Below are 14,013 nucleotides of genomic sequence, written 5' to 3'. Positions count from 1 at the left end.
TGAAACTTAGCCCTGATTGGAGAAATTGGAAGTGTTACAACTGACCCACGTTACAACTATCCCCGGTCTCGCCTAAAGTATTTTAAACACGTCATTTAATTAAAACTGTTGCTTTCTGATCAGATAACAGTCTCAACCAAAGATAAAAAATTGGCGTGGTAGGACTTTAGATTTCGACCCAGATTAAAATACTCATAATGATCACCATTATACAGTCATGGGCGAGTTTACTCTGTGTTTTTGAACGTTTGCTTCGCTCTTGAATGCAGCGCACTACCCTTCAGAAACCTATTGGTTGTGTTTAAAGGAAGGCGGGACTTGGATGTAGGATGTATTGTATGATTGGATAGGTGCTGCGTGACTATATCGGAAGTTGATGCCTCATGTTCTGTGTGCATATTTGATATCCAAAATATGGAAGAAATTAATGGTAAGTCGAAGTTACCGGCGAACAAAAGTATTCGCAGATACCTGCAGTTTTTAATTCTCATATATTTTGTGTATTGTCATGCTAGGAGACGGTAGTTGACGGTTAATTTAGCCAATTAACTACCAGAAGCTAACTGACCGTTTCAGATTGTTTGACTGTCGTTTGCTAAGGTTTAACCACCGTGTCGTTCAATACTCAGTAAAAGGCCTTCATCGCCTTAGAAAAGTGAAGTTTGTTATAAACATGTATAATTATATAGTTACTGTGCACTGTAACGACAGTAACTTGATGCTGAACTTGTGAACTGGGCTCGTGCCCTCCGCACTATCTAAAACCTGTTTCCAGATTAGGAGATTAGGTAGAGATGCTTAATTTATTAGTTTTTTCTGCTTCTTAAATCAGATGGAAACTTGGGTCAGGTCCGACACGTTGTGTTGGTTCTGTCAGGGAAAGGAGGAGTGGGAAAGAGCACCATCACCACAGAGCTGGCCCTGGCCCTGAAGCATGCTGGGAAGAAGGTGAGCTTAGTTCATGTCAAGATATGCCACCGTGTAGGGCTGTGCGATATGACCAAAATCTCATATCCCGATATAAGACATCTATCGTCCCGATAACGATATAAATCACAAAAATGTAACATTTTCTGTAAATTCTGTGAATCTCAGGCAGCTCGTCTTGCGGGAAGTGTTTCCAGCTGCGCGTCATGTAGCTGGAGTCGAGTGTTTTAACCGATGCATGAAACTATACATTTTTAGACATAAGTTGTGATGGCCGTTTTCTTTGTGAGTATTTATTACACGGAGTGCTGCGGGGAAAAGCCTGTTCTAACGTTTGAGTCTAAGGTTTATTTTTTAACACCTGGCGGCTCTTTTTTACTTCTCATCCGTAAATAATCTGCTCTTTCAGGTGATTCAGTTTATTTTGAAAAGTCTCAACAGGATCTTGAGCTTTATTGTGAAAGGTTTATGTGGAACATAAACAAGCGGACACGCGATGGTGTTACCGTCCTTGTTGCTAACCACAAGGCATAAAACAGGCGCTTGTCTGTAGTGTGGTTATATTAAATATAAGAGGGAACTTTAAGAAATTAATATAATATTTTATATCGTCATCCGATATATATCGTTATATATATAACATAACTATGCTGTTATATTACAAACACATTATAATGCTTAATTGGATTCATTTTTTTTTTTTTTAAATGGAGAAATCCCCCATCAGTGTTACTGTTTTGTTTTGCTATGCCTGACTATGTTCATACAAATGGGAAGCAACTCATTCAGGAACTTCTGGTTTAATCAGGTTGGCATCCTCGACGTTGACCTCTGTGGGCCAAGCATTCCTCGTATGCTGAGTATGGGCCGGCCCGACGTGCACCAGTGTGACTCGGGTTGGGTGCCGGTATACACTGACACCCAGAAGAGCTTGGCCCTTATGTCTATTGGCTTTCTATTGGAGGACCCAGATGAAGCTGTGGTGTGGAGGGGTCCCAAGAAAACAGGTATCTGCTAGACTGCTAATCTGAAAGGCTTGAACTGTACAAGACCTGTGAAGGTGCTCTTCAAGACATCCTTTGAGGTCTTGAAGAGCACCACAAACAAGCACCCTGTGCTTCCCAAGAAGCTCCAACCCTGTGTGCATTCACAGTACTAAGTTTAAGTAATTGTGCAATGTGACTGTTTGCGCCACCAGCCCAGTGTTTGAAGACTTTGCTGTTGAGCTCAAGTTTCTTCTACCATTCATCCTATCCATGTCTGCATGTGCTTTACCCACAGCTTTGATTGGTCAGTTTGTGTCAGATGTAGCTTGGGGGGAGCTGGATGTGCTGCTGGTGGACACACCGCCTGGGACATCAGATGAGCATTTGGCTGTACTGGAAAACCTTAAGAAGCACAGAGTGGATGGAGCCATTTTGGTCACCACCCCTCAGGTACATATCAGAATGAGGCAAGAAAAAACACACGTTTTGTATGGTAAGGTAAATAAGAACACTGGCCATCACTGCACCTCTCTTGTGTAGTATTTTCTGCAAAGACCAACATATGTTGTCATATATTCCTTTTATTGGGATCATTATTACAGACAGAACTGCTGGACCACCTAATGCATGCTAATAAAAACACTCTTTTATGAATGACACTCAAAGTAAGTTGGTCATGTATTTTCTTACAGGCAGTATCTACAGGTGATGTGAGAAGAGAGATCACCTTCTGCAAGAAGACAGGTGTACGGATTCTGGGCATCGTAGAGAACATGAGTGGATTTGTTTGTCCACACTGCTCTGTGAGTGAGCCTTTATGCTGCTGTTTATTTGTTCTACTGAAATATACAACTTATCAGACACCTTTTAATATCTCCTCAGTTATTTACTCACCAAACTATATGTTTATTTAGCACTCTTCTAGTCTTATCTCCATTTTTTGGTTCTCCATTTAGAATAACCTGATTTTATTTTAATCATTACCTTTTTCTTTTTTTTAAGGAGTGCAGTAATGTATTCTCAAAGGGTGGTGGTGAAGAGTTGGCCGAAATGACTGGGTCTGTGTTTCTAGGTGAGAGTCACAGCAGTGAATTACTTGTAATGCTAGCATGCAGCCACAAGGTGTCTCGGTACACTAGCAGGAAGTGTCACTCCTGACTAGGGATGGGTATCGAAAACTGGTTCTTGTTGAGAACCGGTTCCCACTGTTTCAATTCCTTGGAATTGTTTGTCATTTTTGCAAACGATCCCCTTATCGATTCCAGTCGCCGCGAATGACGTCACCACATTGCGGAGCGTCATTTACCTGGCAGGAAACGGCGCCTAAGCGGCTCAAACGCTCAAAAGTTTGGTTATATTTTACGAGAACGGATGACAACAGGGCAACTTACAATACTAGATATTTCATTTAAGGGAAGAAACACTACGAATATGCAAAAGCATTTGCTCACAAAACACGCGATAACCTTAAATGAATGTCGTGTTTTTAATTCTGCTCCGGACTCATGAATCTCAACCCAGCAGCAGCGGTAACGTTTGCACATCCTCTCCTGTTAATGCGGCAGGTAAATAATTTTTTCCTGGGCACCCTGTGACGCCCCATTGAAGAGCCGTAGGCTGGATCTCTTAAGATGTCACTGTTGGGTTTGTAAGGCCATGTTACTCCTAAATTTCTATCTTGTTCAAAGAGAAGATATAAAACAAAGTTCTAAGCTAATCGACCGTAGTGTCCTTTTTTAAAAAGAATTGATAAAGAATCGAATGGTTAAACAGAATCGAAAATGGAATCGGAATCGTGAAAATCTTATCAATACCCATCCCTACTCCTGACCCACCAGTCATGATTCTGGGGGGTTTTCCATCACTTCCATGCTGCTTAAAGTCTATGCAGACACTTTGTTCAAATGAATGATGCATAACTGATCAGTAGGTGTCACTCAGATGAATAGATAATTTAATAATTTCTCTTGACTGTGTAACCACTTTGTGTGAAAATCAATAATGCAGCTAGATCAGCTTACCAGTAGCATTGAGTCACCAGCTTTAGCCAGCACACAAAACTATAGCACATTTCATCAATGACTAATTTGAGTTGCACTACTAACAGAGGATGCTGGGATTAACCTCATGTGGTTCATGTAGGATCAGTCATCTCTTTTCACTCATTTCAGGTTGTGTGCCATTGGATCCTCTTCTCAGCGCCAGTATAGAGGAGGGCAGAGACTTCGCACAGTCATTTCCTGACAGTGCCACCTTCAGTGCCATTAGCAGTATTTCTCAGACTTTGCTCAACAGCCTACAAACTGACTGAGACAGATTTTGCATATTTGTGCTGTGAAAACTACATGAGAAGTGTTGACTTCCTGTCTTGTTTAGTTCCAGCCTTATGTAACCATTTACTGATCATGCTAGTAGTATCTGTTATCTCTGCTGCACATCAGACTTTGTGCATATCTGTCTGCTGAAGCTGCATTTGTTGTGGTTTGAAGATTGCCAGCTCTGAGCGCAGAACAAAACATAAAGAGATAACTACTGTTAACAACTCAGCTGACCTTTCTTTGTATGTTGGTCTGTAATACGATGGTAAGCTGTGCTGCCTAAGAGAGGCTTTAAACGACAATAAAATATGGAGTACTGAAAACGCTACAGTCTGTGTTTGGACGCAAGTCAAATCTAAGTTGGAATCTTCTTTAATTCTATTGTGAAAACATTCACGTCGACACATCAGGATAAATTCAATACCAGTGATAATACAGGTTTGTCGATTGGTGCTTCGGTAAAATGCGTCAGCAGCAGTGCCATTTTCAGAAAACAGACTCCAGATCAAATTGGTCAAGTCCATGTAGGAAACTAGGTCGAATTTTGCATACTAATCTCCCTGTTGCATCCTACAACACATCTCCCAAACACCATTTAACCCTCATTTTTTGCAATGATATATTATTTGCATCATAAATCTTGATTCTGGATCTGGATCATAATCTTCTGAAACCAGCCTGTGCTTCAGGTTCATATTCCAACAGCAACAAAACACTAAAACCCATGCAGGATTCTTATGGCTGGAATGTGGAAGAGATGAAGTACATCCACAGATGAGGGGAGGAGAAGGGGGCAGGTGAATAAGATGGAGAGGAGATGAAATGTGGAAATTACACTTGTGAGACCCCAACACAGGGCACACACTTTTAATGCAAACAGCAGTACTACAGGAAAAACACTGAAGTTTGAGAATGTTCGCGTAATGATTAGAATACAGCTACACATAAAACTCCCACTCCACCAGCAACATACTAAAGGCAATCTTAATTATTAAACCAAGAATTACATCCAGAGGAATTCCAACCACTTATCACGATTAACCCACAGTGCATTAAATCTATCTATATAGATATTTATATGTCTATATATTTATATATGTATATATCCTGGGGAATTAAGAGACTTTTGCTGCATTAAACAGTTCAAAGAACAATTTCTTATAAATAAATCAGTGGAAAAAGAAAAAAATAATAATTTTTTTTTAGTCCATACACATTTCTTTTTACAAATAGATCCTCAAGATTAATGCAGAAACTATCAACTCCCAGGCTGATATGGGAGGAGAGGGAAAAAAAAAGAAAAAGAAAAGCTATACGGCCCTTTGGTCAGCTCTGTAAGACCAGAGGCCAAGCTGCCCAGGCTGGCCTCAAAGCCTGAAATAAGTGGAGGGAGAAAAGGAATCTTCATCATACAGTTGTTTTTTAAACACACGCACACACCCACACACGAGACAGACAAATCACTACATTGCGCATTTACAAGTTGACTATCAAATTGGGACGACTGTACACATTGTTGAGATAAGACCATATTTATGGAGCCATTTTAATTTATTTTTACCCCTCCTGCATCACTTCTTTCATCTTGCGTGCCAAAATCCCCCCGCCCCAAACCCGTCCCTCTCTCTTTTTAACCTTTTGTGGAGAGGATGAGAGCAACAATGAGCCCATAGAGACCCAAGACCTCAGCAAAAATCAAAATGAGGATCATGCCCACGAAAAGCCTTGGCTGCTGAGCTGTGCCCCTCACACCCGCGTCGCCGACAATGCCGATCGCAAAACCTGCTGCCAGCCCGCTGAGGCCCACACTCAGCCCAGCTCCGAGTTGGAGGAAACTCCTGCACAGAGAGAGACAGACAGTGGTCAGCACAAAGATGTTGCTTTAACCTTTGAAGTTGACACGAGTCAGAGCATCTTTAAGATTAATGCGACTAATCACAGCCTGTCCTTCGATACAAGTCTAGTGACCCGAAAAGCTGATATTTCTTTTACAAGCTGTAACCAATGCAATATTTTATTTAATCACCAACATGTTCATTTGATTCTTCCCCCCAGTTACTGAGTCATACTGTTGAGTCTCAGTTCAACAGTATGACTCATTCCCCATTTTTCAATTAACAGACTCTCCTTATAGCAAGGGACTCGATAGCCCAGGCAAACACTCAGAGCAGCTAAAAGTCTGATGATACTGAGTAAAAGTCATTCTGAAATTTAAAAAACAAAACAAAGTAATGTGATATCAGAAGGAAAAAATAGATCATGTGGTGTTCATCTCCAGATCATTACACCTTTACATTGTGTAGTAACAAAAAAAAACAAACAAAAAAAAACAAAAACAAATCATGTGCGTTACTCAGTGAAGTGCGTAAAAAAACCCACAACACTTTTACTTCTTAAAAAAAAAAAAAAAAAAAAAAAAAAGCAGTTTCAATAGCTTATTACTTTTTCCTGGTAAAGCTCCCTGTATATGGCCATACTGCACACTGCCCATACTGTCAGGCATTACACTGAATAAATGAATTAAGGTAGAAATCAAGGATGTTTGGAACATAAATATTTCAAATATTTCTTAATATCTATAATAAATATGGTGTAAATAATTGTCCATCTTGATAAGTTATCCCCACAACAGATTGGCAACCGTGAAACAGGTTGCTACGGAAAAATGTGATATCCGACCTGCCAGCGAATGACTGCTGGCTGGTGCTAGGTGAAACAGGCTTACAGTGCTGGACTGAAAACTTGCTTGTGATTGATTTGGTTGCTAGCAGGTTGTTGTGGTTGCCCAAGGTTCAGATGGAAGAGGCTGACTTATCTCCAAACCAACTGGTAGTAAGGCTGAAAAGTGTGAAAGAAACCAAAAACATCTGCACTTGTTCAAGTTTTACCACCACTTGGCTCCTGGTTGGCAACTGTTTGCAGATAAGTCTTGAGTTGTTCATGAAATTATTGGAAAATGCAGCAACCAAAGCAATCATAAGGAGGTTTTTGGTGCAAATGGCCTTTTTCACCTAGTGCCTGCCAGCCATTGCTTACTAGCTGGTTGAGATTTTATATATTTTTATATACATCTCATCTTTATACTTGTGTGACTTGGCCTTCGATAATGAGGGACTTGACACTCTTGATTTTCAGCAGGAATTTTCTTTGCCCTGTTCACCAACCCAGAACTCATTATTTTGAGCGAGATTGAGAGAACGTCCTTTAATGATTTAATATTCCAAATAAGAGTACACACAACGAAATCCAAATTGTCTAAAAGCAGAACTGGACGGTCAGTCTTTCAGAAAGAAAAAGAAAAATTGCAAATTGTGCATCTATAGAAAATAACTTGTCAGGCGAACTCACTTGTAAAGAGATTGCTTCTCTGCGGTGTTGTTGGCAATCAGCACTGCTACTACCAGGCCGTAAATGGCTATGATACCCGCCATGACCACAGGGATGATTGACTTCATGATGAGCTCTGGCCTCATCACAGACATGGCAGCAATACCTGTACCGCTCTTGGCTGTGCCATAGGCTGCTCCCAAGGCTGTAAGGAATGACAGAAAAGATAACGAGTTAGATAAATAAAAACACAGCAAACTAGAGCACACAAACTACAATGCACAGGTCACAATGGGCTGGCAGACAGATGACTGAACCCAGAAGGCAGAGCTGAATAATGAAGCAGAAGCGAAACAGGAGATGGAGCAACGACACAGCTGTTAGTTTCTGTTCCCTTTAAAAATCCAACATGGCTCTACTTGGGAAATTTTCCCCTTCAAATTGAAACCAATTTTCTACAAATACAGATTTAGGCAATTAAATATGTATTCTCATTCAACCAATGTTATTCCAGAATTAGGCTGCAGAGCTGTACATATCACACTAAAGAACTTTGGCCTTCAGTACACACACAAAACTGCAGTGTGAATACATATTTATTCACAACCCTGCAACATCTGCTCTCTACCATCTCTAGCCTGTCAGGCTGTAAAGTAATGGGGGACGTAGAGAACAAAAAGCTTCACCAGCGAATTTAGCTCTGCTGATCTGTGACTTACAATGGCACCATCTGCGTCACACACAATCAAGTCTGACGGCAGGAGCAGAGTAAAAGAAAAATCAATAGTTGCCCGTTTCGAAATTAGAAAAGCATAGTATAAACAAATATAGAAAAAAAGACATCCATTAACAACAAGTCATAATTCTGCCTGACAAAAAAGGTCAATGTGGCTCATTTCTCAATATACAAACAATAGGCTGAAAGAGGAGGGTCGAGAATCAGAGACAGGCTGGTTTGACAAGGTTTCCTGTCAAAGGTGTGTGCACATTAATGCAAACCTGTTCATTCACTTCAAAGCAAACACACGATCGAGTCAAAGCTCTGGCTACACACTGCTTACATTCTGTATGAGCCACCATTTTGGCTATAAGCACATTCACATTTTTATTGGGAAATTTTCAGTTTTCACAAATTCAACAATATTGTTCAATACAGCCTTTGCACTCAAATTTTGTTACCAAGCTGGCAAATCCCATGTAACAAAATATTTGAGAATACGGGGGGAAAAAAGTGTAAATCTCTAGCCTCTCATTTATGAGGCCGCTATGATCTTAAGCTGACCTTGTCATATCAGTGGTGTAAAAGCCAAAGCCCTGACAATATAATTTTCTTGGCTCTCTGTAGCAAACACGCAGATGATGATTAAATCTGAAAAGTCTCATGTGAGATCATCCTTGGAGACAGCCTGGTAAACACAGCCCGAGGTGTCCTGCACTGTGTAGAGCCTGGAGAGATGGCTTTCTGGTTAGCTTAAATAAAACTAGCTGCGAGGATATCTGGCAAACAGATCTAGAGACAGACAGGAAGGAGATTCAGGCCAATCCACAAATGTGCACATGGCAGCCAGCCCCCCCCCCCCCCCCCCCCCCCCCCCCCCCCCCCTCACTACTTATATTGATTTAACATCAGACTGATGATATCACTAGAGGTTAAATCACTCCTGCTCATCTACTCAGATGTGTCTTTGTATGACTGGGCATTGTTTTTTGTGAGAATTGCAAGAACCAAAAGAAGTGAGAAAAAGATCGTTTTACTTTTCATTTTGACTTTGGAGGTGCCAAACTTTCAGCCGGGGGTGTAAATGCTTTAAATCAGACGTGACACTGACTGCAGTGCTTCAATATAAAAACTGATTGAGACAGCAGCGATGTTTAAAGCATTTTCCCCAAAAGAAAACTACTATATTGATAAACCAAATGACTGCAGGGCAATATGCTAACACACTTCAGCCTTCGTCTATTTAAAAGTTTAGAAAAATGCAGCAGTCCTTTATCAGTGAGTGTAATACATTACAGTTAGTAATATAATCCCTCGACTATTCTTTCTTGGTACGTTTGGCCTCACTCAAGCGTGACAGGTGAGCGCTGATAAACATTCTTATTCTGTCCTGATGATTAAAAGTTTGATGTGTGGCAGAATGGTTTTAACAGTGGTGTGGAAGCAAAACCTCTGGCTTTTAATCCTAATCCCCGCAGCGTCGGTAAAGAGCTTTTCCCCCTTTCCACCCACAGAATATTTTATGTATGGGATGCCCTTATGACGTCTTGTGATGTCAGAGCAGGAGGTGCCTGCAGCTAGAGATGATCTTGCATGCGAAAAGCCTACGCAGCAGACAGCCCATCCGTCTGCCATGAATGCAGATAAATGGGGAAGCACTGGTTTTGAGGAAAGAAAAGAAATTCAACATGAAACTGCAATTTCTTCATTCGAAAACCGTTAACCAGTCTTAGAAAACAGGACTTCTAGCTGCAATGTGGAAAGGAAAAGATGCTGGTTGTGAAAATTAAGACTTGCCCTGACCGATATATTGCATCAGAAGCTTGAGGGGGGATGTCTAGAGCCTATATGTGCCATCACCAATCATCTCTCAACACAGAAGACAGAAACAACGCAAATGTTAATTAAAGGTCAAGTAACTAAAAATCACTTTCTAAAAATGATTAAGCAGAAAAAAGAAAAATAAGCTTTGCGGGAAATTGAAAATTTACTGCAGCGCAAAAGAAGCAGTTTTTCAAGCAATGAACATGCATCAACCCCACAATCAGTAGGTTTGTCAATCAGGATATAAATCTACATTTTATTTTTATTGGTTCTGCAGAGAGAAAAGGGTGCTGTGGTGATTCATCAAGGAGGAGAAACAGAAAGAATGCTGCCACAGGAGAAGTGCTACTTGTCCCACAGAGTATAACACCCTGAGAGTATCACCTGTTCTTAGCTAAAGATCACTAAAACAATTCATTATCACCTGACACCACTGCTGCAACTCAGAGCATGTGACAGCAAGACGCCAAGTGCCGTTATTAAAAACCAAGGCATCCACTTATTTCAGCAAATGCGTTCAAACATTTTAAAATATTCTATTGTAAGAATCTTTAGCCAACCCCCTAAAGTACGACATGCTGAGAATAAACTTAAATGGCAGCCACTATTTTAGAGCTCATGTACACTGCAGTGATTGATGTCACAGAAGCACAGGCAACAATTCCTGTTAATGAAACCACAGAACCATTAAACTGCTCAAAGCTGAAGCTTGATTCATAGAAAGTCCCCATTTTCATGCACGCACGAGCCCCCTTTCTCTGCAATGTCCCACTTGTTACTCTTTCACCATCACGAACTAGATCCTCTTAGGCCATCACGGACTTAAAAATAATAAGTATTTCTAACATGGGACAATTACATATAACACATGATTAATCGCTGGGCATTATTACTTATTACTTGCACTCAATATATCATATTTGAATCTGAATTGCTGCAGCTCATGAAATCTCATGATGAGGTCTGAAAATGCCAATTTTTCACAGATCTTGTGATGTCTTGAAAAAGGTATCAACAAGATAAATGACAGAGCTTCCTAATGCCTCGAGTTACAACTCTGTAAATTGGTCAATTAGTGGCTTGGTGGTTTAACTGTTGCAGCATGATTGTAAACTTTGTCAATGTAAAATTATTTTTGAAGTGTGGAAAAACATTACTGCCATTACACCAAATTAAAGGAAGGTAAGTATTAAAATTAGGAAATAGTCCATAAAACAAATGTGACCTGTAATAAAAAAACAAAAAACAAACAGGTATCAAAGTTCACTTTTTATACTACTTCCCACTTTCCATCTTAAAGCCCTGAAACCAGTCATGTTGAAACTAGTTAACAATGACTTGATATTTAAAACAAATCCCTGCTGACTTCTTAACTTTAACATTCTGAAGTTAACGTGTAAATACACAGATGGCATTTCCGAGTCAGAAGGCTCATCATGTGATAATCATGTGATCTTGTGTCATTCCTTACACCAATAAGGAAGTTAACCAGCTGATCCTGGTTTCCAGTGCTCAGTTGTAAGAACGAGGTTTTCAACCAACCAGTAATTTCGATAACACGCTACAAACAAAACTCAAACAGTTTATGTAGAGCGAAAAAACTCGAGCTTTACGAGTGTCACTTTCTAAAAATGCATCCTTTCTTAATACAACTCCTACAACCTATTACTCAACACCCTTGTAGCCTTGATGCAGCAAAGTGGCATTTTAGAGGAAAGTGGCAATCAACCCAACATGCCTAAAAGAAGCACCCTAACAAAAGGCTGTTAGGAGTGAACCATATTACAACTCAGTCTCATAATACTACTTTATTTGAATAGAGTATTGGCACGATCGTATATGTTCGCATCCCTTCCTCTCTCGTCCTTTTTGCTTTAGACAAAACAGGCTAACGCCAGAGCTAACTTTTGTAGTCGTCATCAGCTAGTCAACTAGCTTTGACTAGTCCTCGCAGTCTCGTGATGAATCGGGAAGGCTAGCTGTGACAATTGTATTCACAAAGAAATACAAACGAAAAATTAGCAAGTTGGGAACACACCAACAATAACTGGCTGCACCAGCGAAGTCTAAATAAACGACTGCTCGAGATTAGCTTTGCCACGATAGCCAGGATAGCGGACGGCCCTCACACTTAGCTCGGAAAGAAGTACTATGGCTGAGATCGCCGCGTTGGGACACATGCACACACACAAAAAGGATTAAGCTGCAAAAGAAAACGGCACCACTGGTTAAATAATAATTGACATATGAAATAATCCTTTTATAATTACCGCTGAACACCATCGCCGCAGAGGCACCCATCGCTGAGAAGAACGGGGAGTACTCGGGGCCTTCGGAAGACGACATTCTTTCTCACGTTTTACGGTAAAAAAAAAAAATAAACTAAATATACAAAATTAATTATATCTGGTGTGTCAAAGCGCACTTCACGAAACCTGTCGAAGGCCACGGAATTGAAATGCTGAAGCGACTATACTAAGAAGGAACCTTCTTGTCGCCTAACCTAACAGTGTAAACGAAACAGTCACGACTCCTGCGATAAATACCCGGCGCAGCAGTACAAAATGGCGAAGCGGAAAATATCACCTGACTGGTCGTACGGACAAAACCTATCTCTGACAGGGTGAGAGGGGGGCGCAGTAAAAGAAAAAAAGGTTAATGATTTACTGTTCGACACAAACTGTTTACGAAAGAAAATGTACGGGTTTAAAGCGATGTTTTAATGACGTAGTCTGAGCAAAAACAGCGTTTTTGTTCTTTCTTTTCACCTTTTATTTTGAAGGTCACCCCTATTGTGTTGCACTTTGGTATGCTCCGCTGCAGGCTTTCCCTTTGATATCTACATTTAATTCACCCTTCTGAAGAATGAGGACGAAATGATGGGTGAAAGCAATAGATATCTTATTTATTATTTTCTACGCTAGGGCCATTTAGTGGAAGGTGGTTTACAGTCAGGTGTGATATGCAGCAGTGTACCACATAACAGTGGGAGAATCCCCATTTCACTGAGATTAAGAAAGAGGAAGGGGTCATGAGAGCTCGGACCCCGAGTTAGAGATGAAGAATGTCTGCAAGTGTGACTCAGAGAGAGCTTGTGCAGTCCCCATGCCTCCTCCTCCTCTTCTCCCATTTATTCCTCTTACCCTGCTCACTCTGCATTGCCTAGTCAAGTCAGCACTACATGCAGGCCCCCTCCCCCAGTGCTACTGTAATAGCCCCATGACTCGTGATGCCATTTCTCCACAAGGACCACAGACCTTAGTAAATCAGGGGTATAAAACAAGAACAGAACATTTGGAGATGGGGATGGTGTGTGTGTATGTGTGTGTGGTGATGCTGATAGCAAAACGGTCACTATGAATGAAATGACTTTCATTTCTGTTTTCTCTTTTTCTGGTCCTTGACTGAACACTCATTGATCCGGGGAGGGGGGTGAAGAGAGAGGTGTGTAGCATTTCAGCTGAGACTGGATTATAGTGTTCATACTCAGAGCCTATTTAATAGCATGTAATGTGATAGTCTACATACCTACTTCATTGATTCCTGTTTGTTTTGAGTAAATGGTAATGAGTGTTGTAAGGAGAGCATACGCTATAATTTATTGGCTGATCTCTGGAATTACTTTTAAGGAAGGGAAAGAGGGAACTGTGAGAAGGGCATCATGAAAGGCACGTTTGCTACAAAGTGTCAGTGCACACTGTCATCCTTTAGCTTTCAGTGATTCTGCTCAGTTCCACACATATTATATGTCATAGATAATGTAAAATTTGCCCTTTATATAACAACACTGAGATACCCAGTGTGTAAATTTACATAAGAAACAGAAATCCTCGACATCATTTTAAACACACACACACCAGCTCCTGCAATATTCAGTCTTTGAATCAGATCAGTACTCGTTGGGACCTCCTCA

The 14,013-nt window shown here is 40.6% G+C and overlaps 2 protein-coding genes across 2 annotated transcripts; one reads left to right on the top strand and one right to left on the bottom strand.

The window, feature by feature from the left end:
- The first annotated feature begins 296 nt into the window (after window positions 1-296).
- nubp2 (nucleotide binding protein 2 (MinD homolog, E. coli)) lies at window positions 297-5,540 on the top strand. The gene is made up of 7 exons (XM_085170116.1): window positions 297-430; window positions 833-948; window positions 1,736-1,934; window positions 2,209-2,363; window positions 2,606-2,716; window positions 2,916-2,985; window positions 4,085-5,540. The coding sequence occupies exons 1-7, from the start codon at window positions 415-417 to the stop codon at window positions 4,222-4,224; spliced, it is 807 nt and encodes a 268-aa protein (XP_085026242.1). The 5' UTR covers window positions 297-414; the 3' UTR covers window positions 4,225-5,540.
- atp6v0cb (ATPase H+ transporting V0 subunit cb) lies at window positions 4,588-12,668 on the bottom strand. Its single transcript, XM_085170117.1, has 3 exons — window positions 12,371-12,668; window positions 7,580-7,763; window positions 4,588-6,069 (listed from the first exon to the last, which is right to left on the bottom strand). Exons 1-3 carry the CDS (start codon window positions 12,444-12,446, stop codon window positions 5,862-5,864), a joined length of 468 nt encoding a protein of 155 aa, XP_085026243.1. The 5' UTR covers window positions 12,447-12,668; the 3' UTR covers window positions 4,588-5,861.
- Between the last annotated feature and the right edge of the window lie 1,345 nt (window positions 12,669-14,013).

The sequence above is a fragment of the Neolamprologus multifasciatus genome, chromosome 8 (assembly GCF_963576455.1).
Source record: "Neolamprologus multifasciatus chromosome 8, fNeoMul1.2, whole genome shotgun sequence".
In the NCBI taxonomy this organism is placed as follows: domain Eukaryota; kingdom Metazoa; phylum Chordata; class Actinopteri; order Cichliformes; family Cichlidae; genus Neolamprologus; species Neolamprologus multifasciatus.
This window is presented reverse-complemented; position numbering and strand designations above follow the sequence as displayed.

What these genes read in the sequence shown, in the direction of transcription:
- nubp2 (XM_085170116.1), top strand. An exon ending in TTTTGGTCACCACCCCTCAG is followed by an intron (nt 2,364 to 2,605) that starts GTACATATCAGA and finishes ATTTTCTTACAG; the next exon opens with GCAGTATCTACAGGTGATGT. An exon ending in TTGTTTGTCCACACTGCTCT is followed by an intron (nt 2,717 to 2,915) that starts GTGAGTGAGCCT and finishes CTTTTTTTTAAG; the next exon opens with GAGTGCAGTAATGTATTCTC.
- atp6v0cb (XM_085170117.1), bottom strand. Translation starts at nt 12,446, where the DNA reads ATGTCGTCTTCCGAAGGCCCCGAGTACTCCCCGTTCTTCTCAGCGATG. An exon ending in TGCGGCGATGGTGTTCAGCG is followed by an intron (nt 7,764 to 12,370) that starts GTAATTATAAAA and finishes CATTCCTTACAG; the next exon opens with CCTTGGGAGCAGCCTATGGC. An exon ending in GAGAAGCAATCTCTTTACAA is followed by an intron (nt 6,070 to 7,579) that starts GTGAGTTCGCCT and finishes CTCTCTGTGCAG; the next exon opens with GAGTTTCCTCCAACTCGGAG.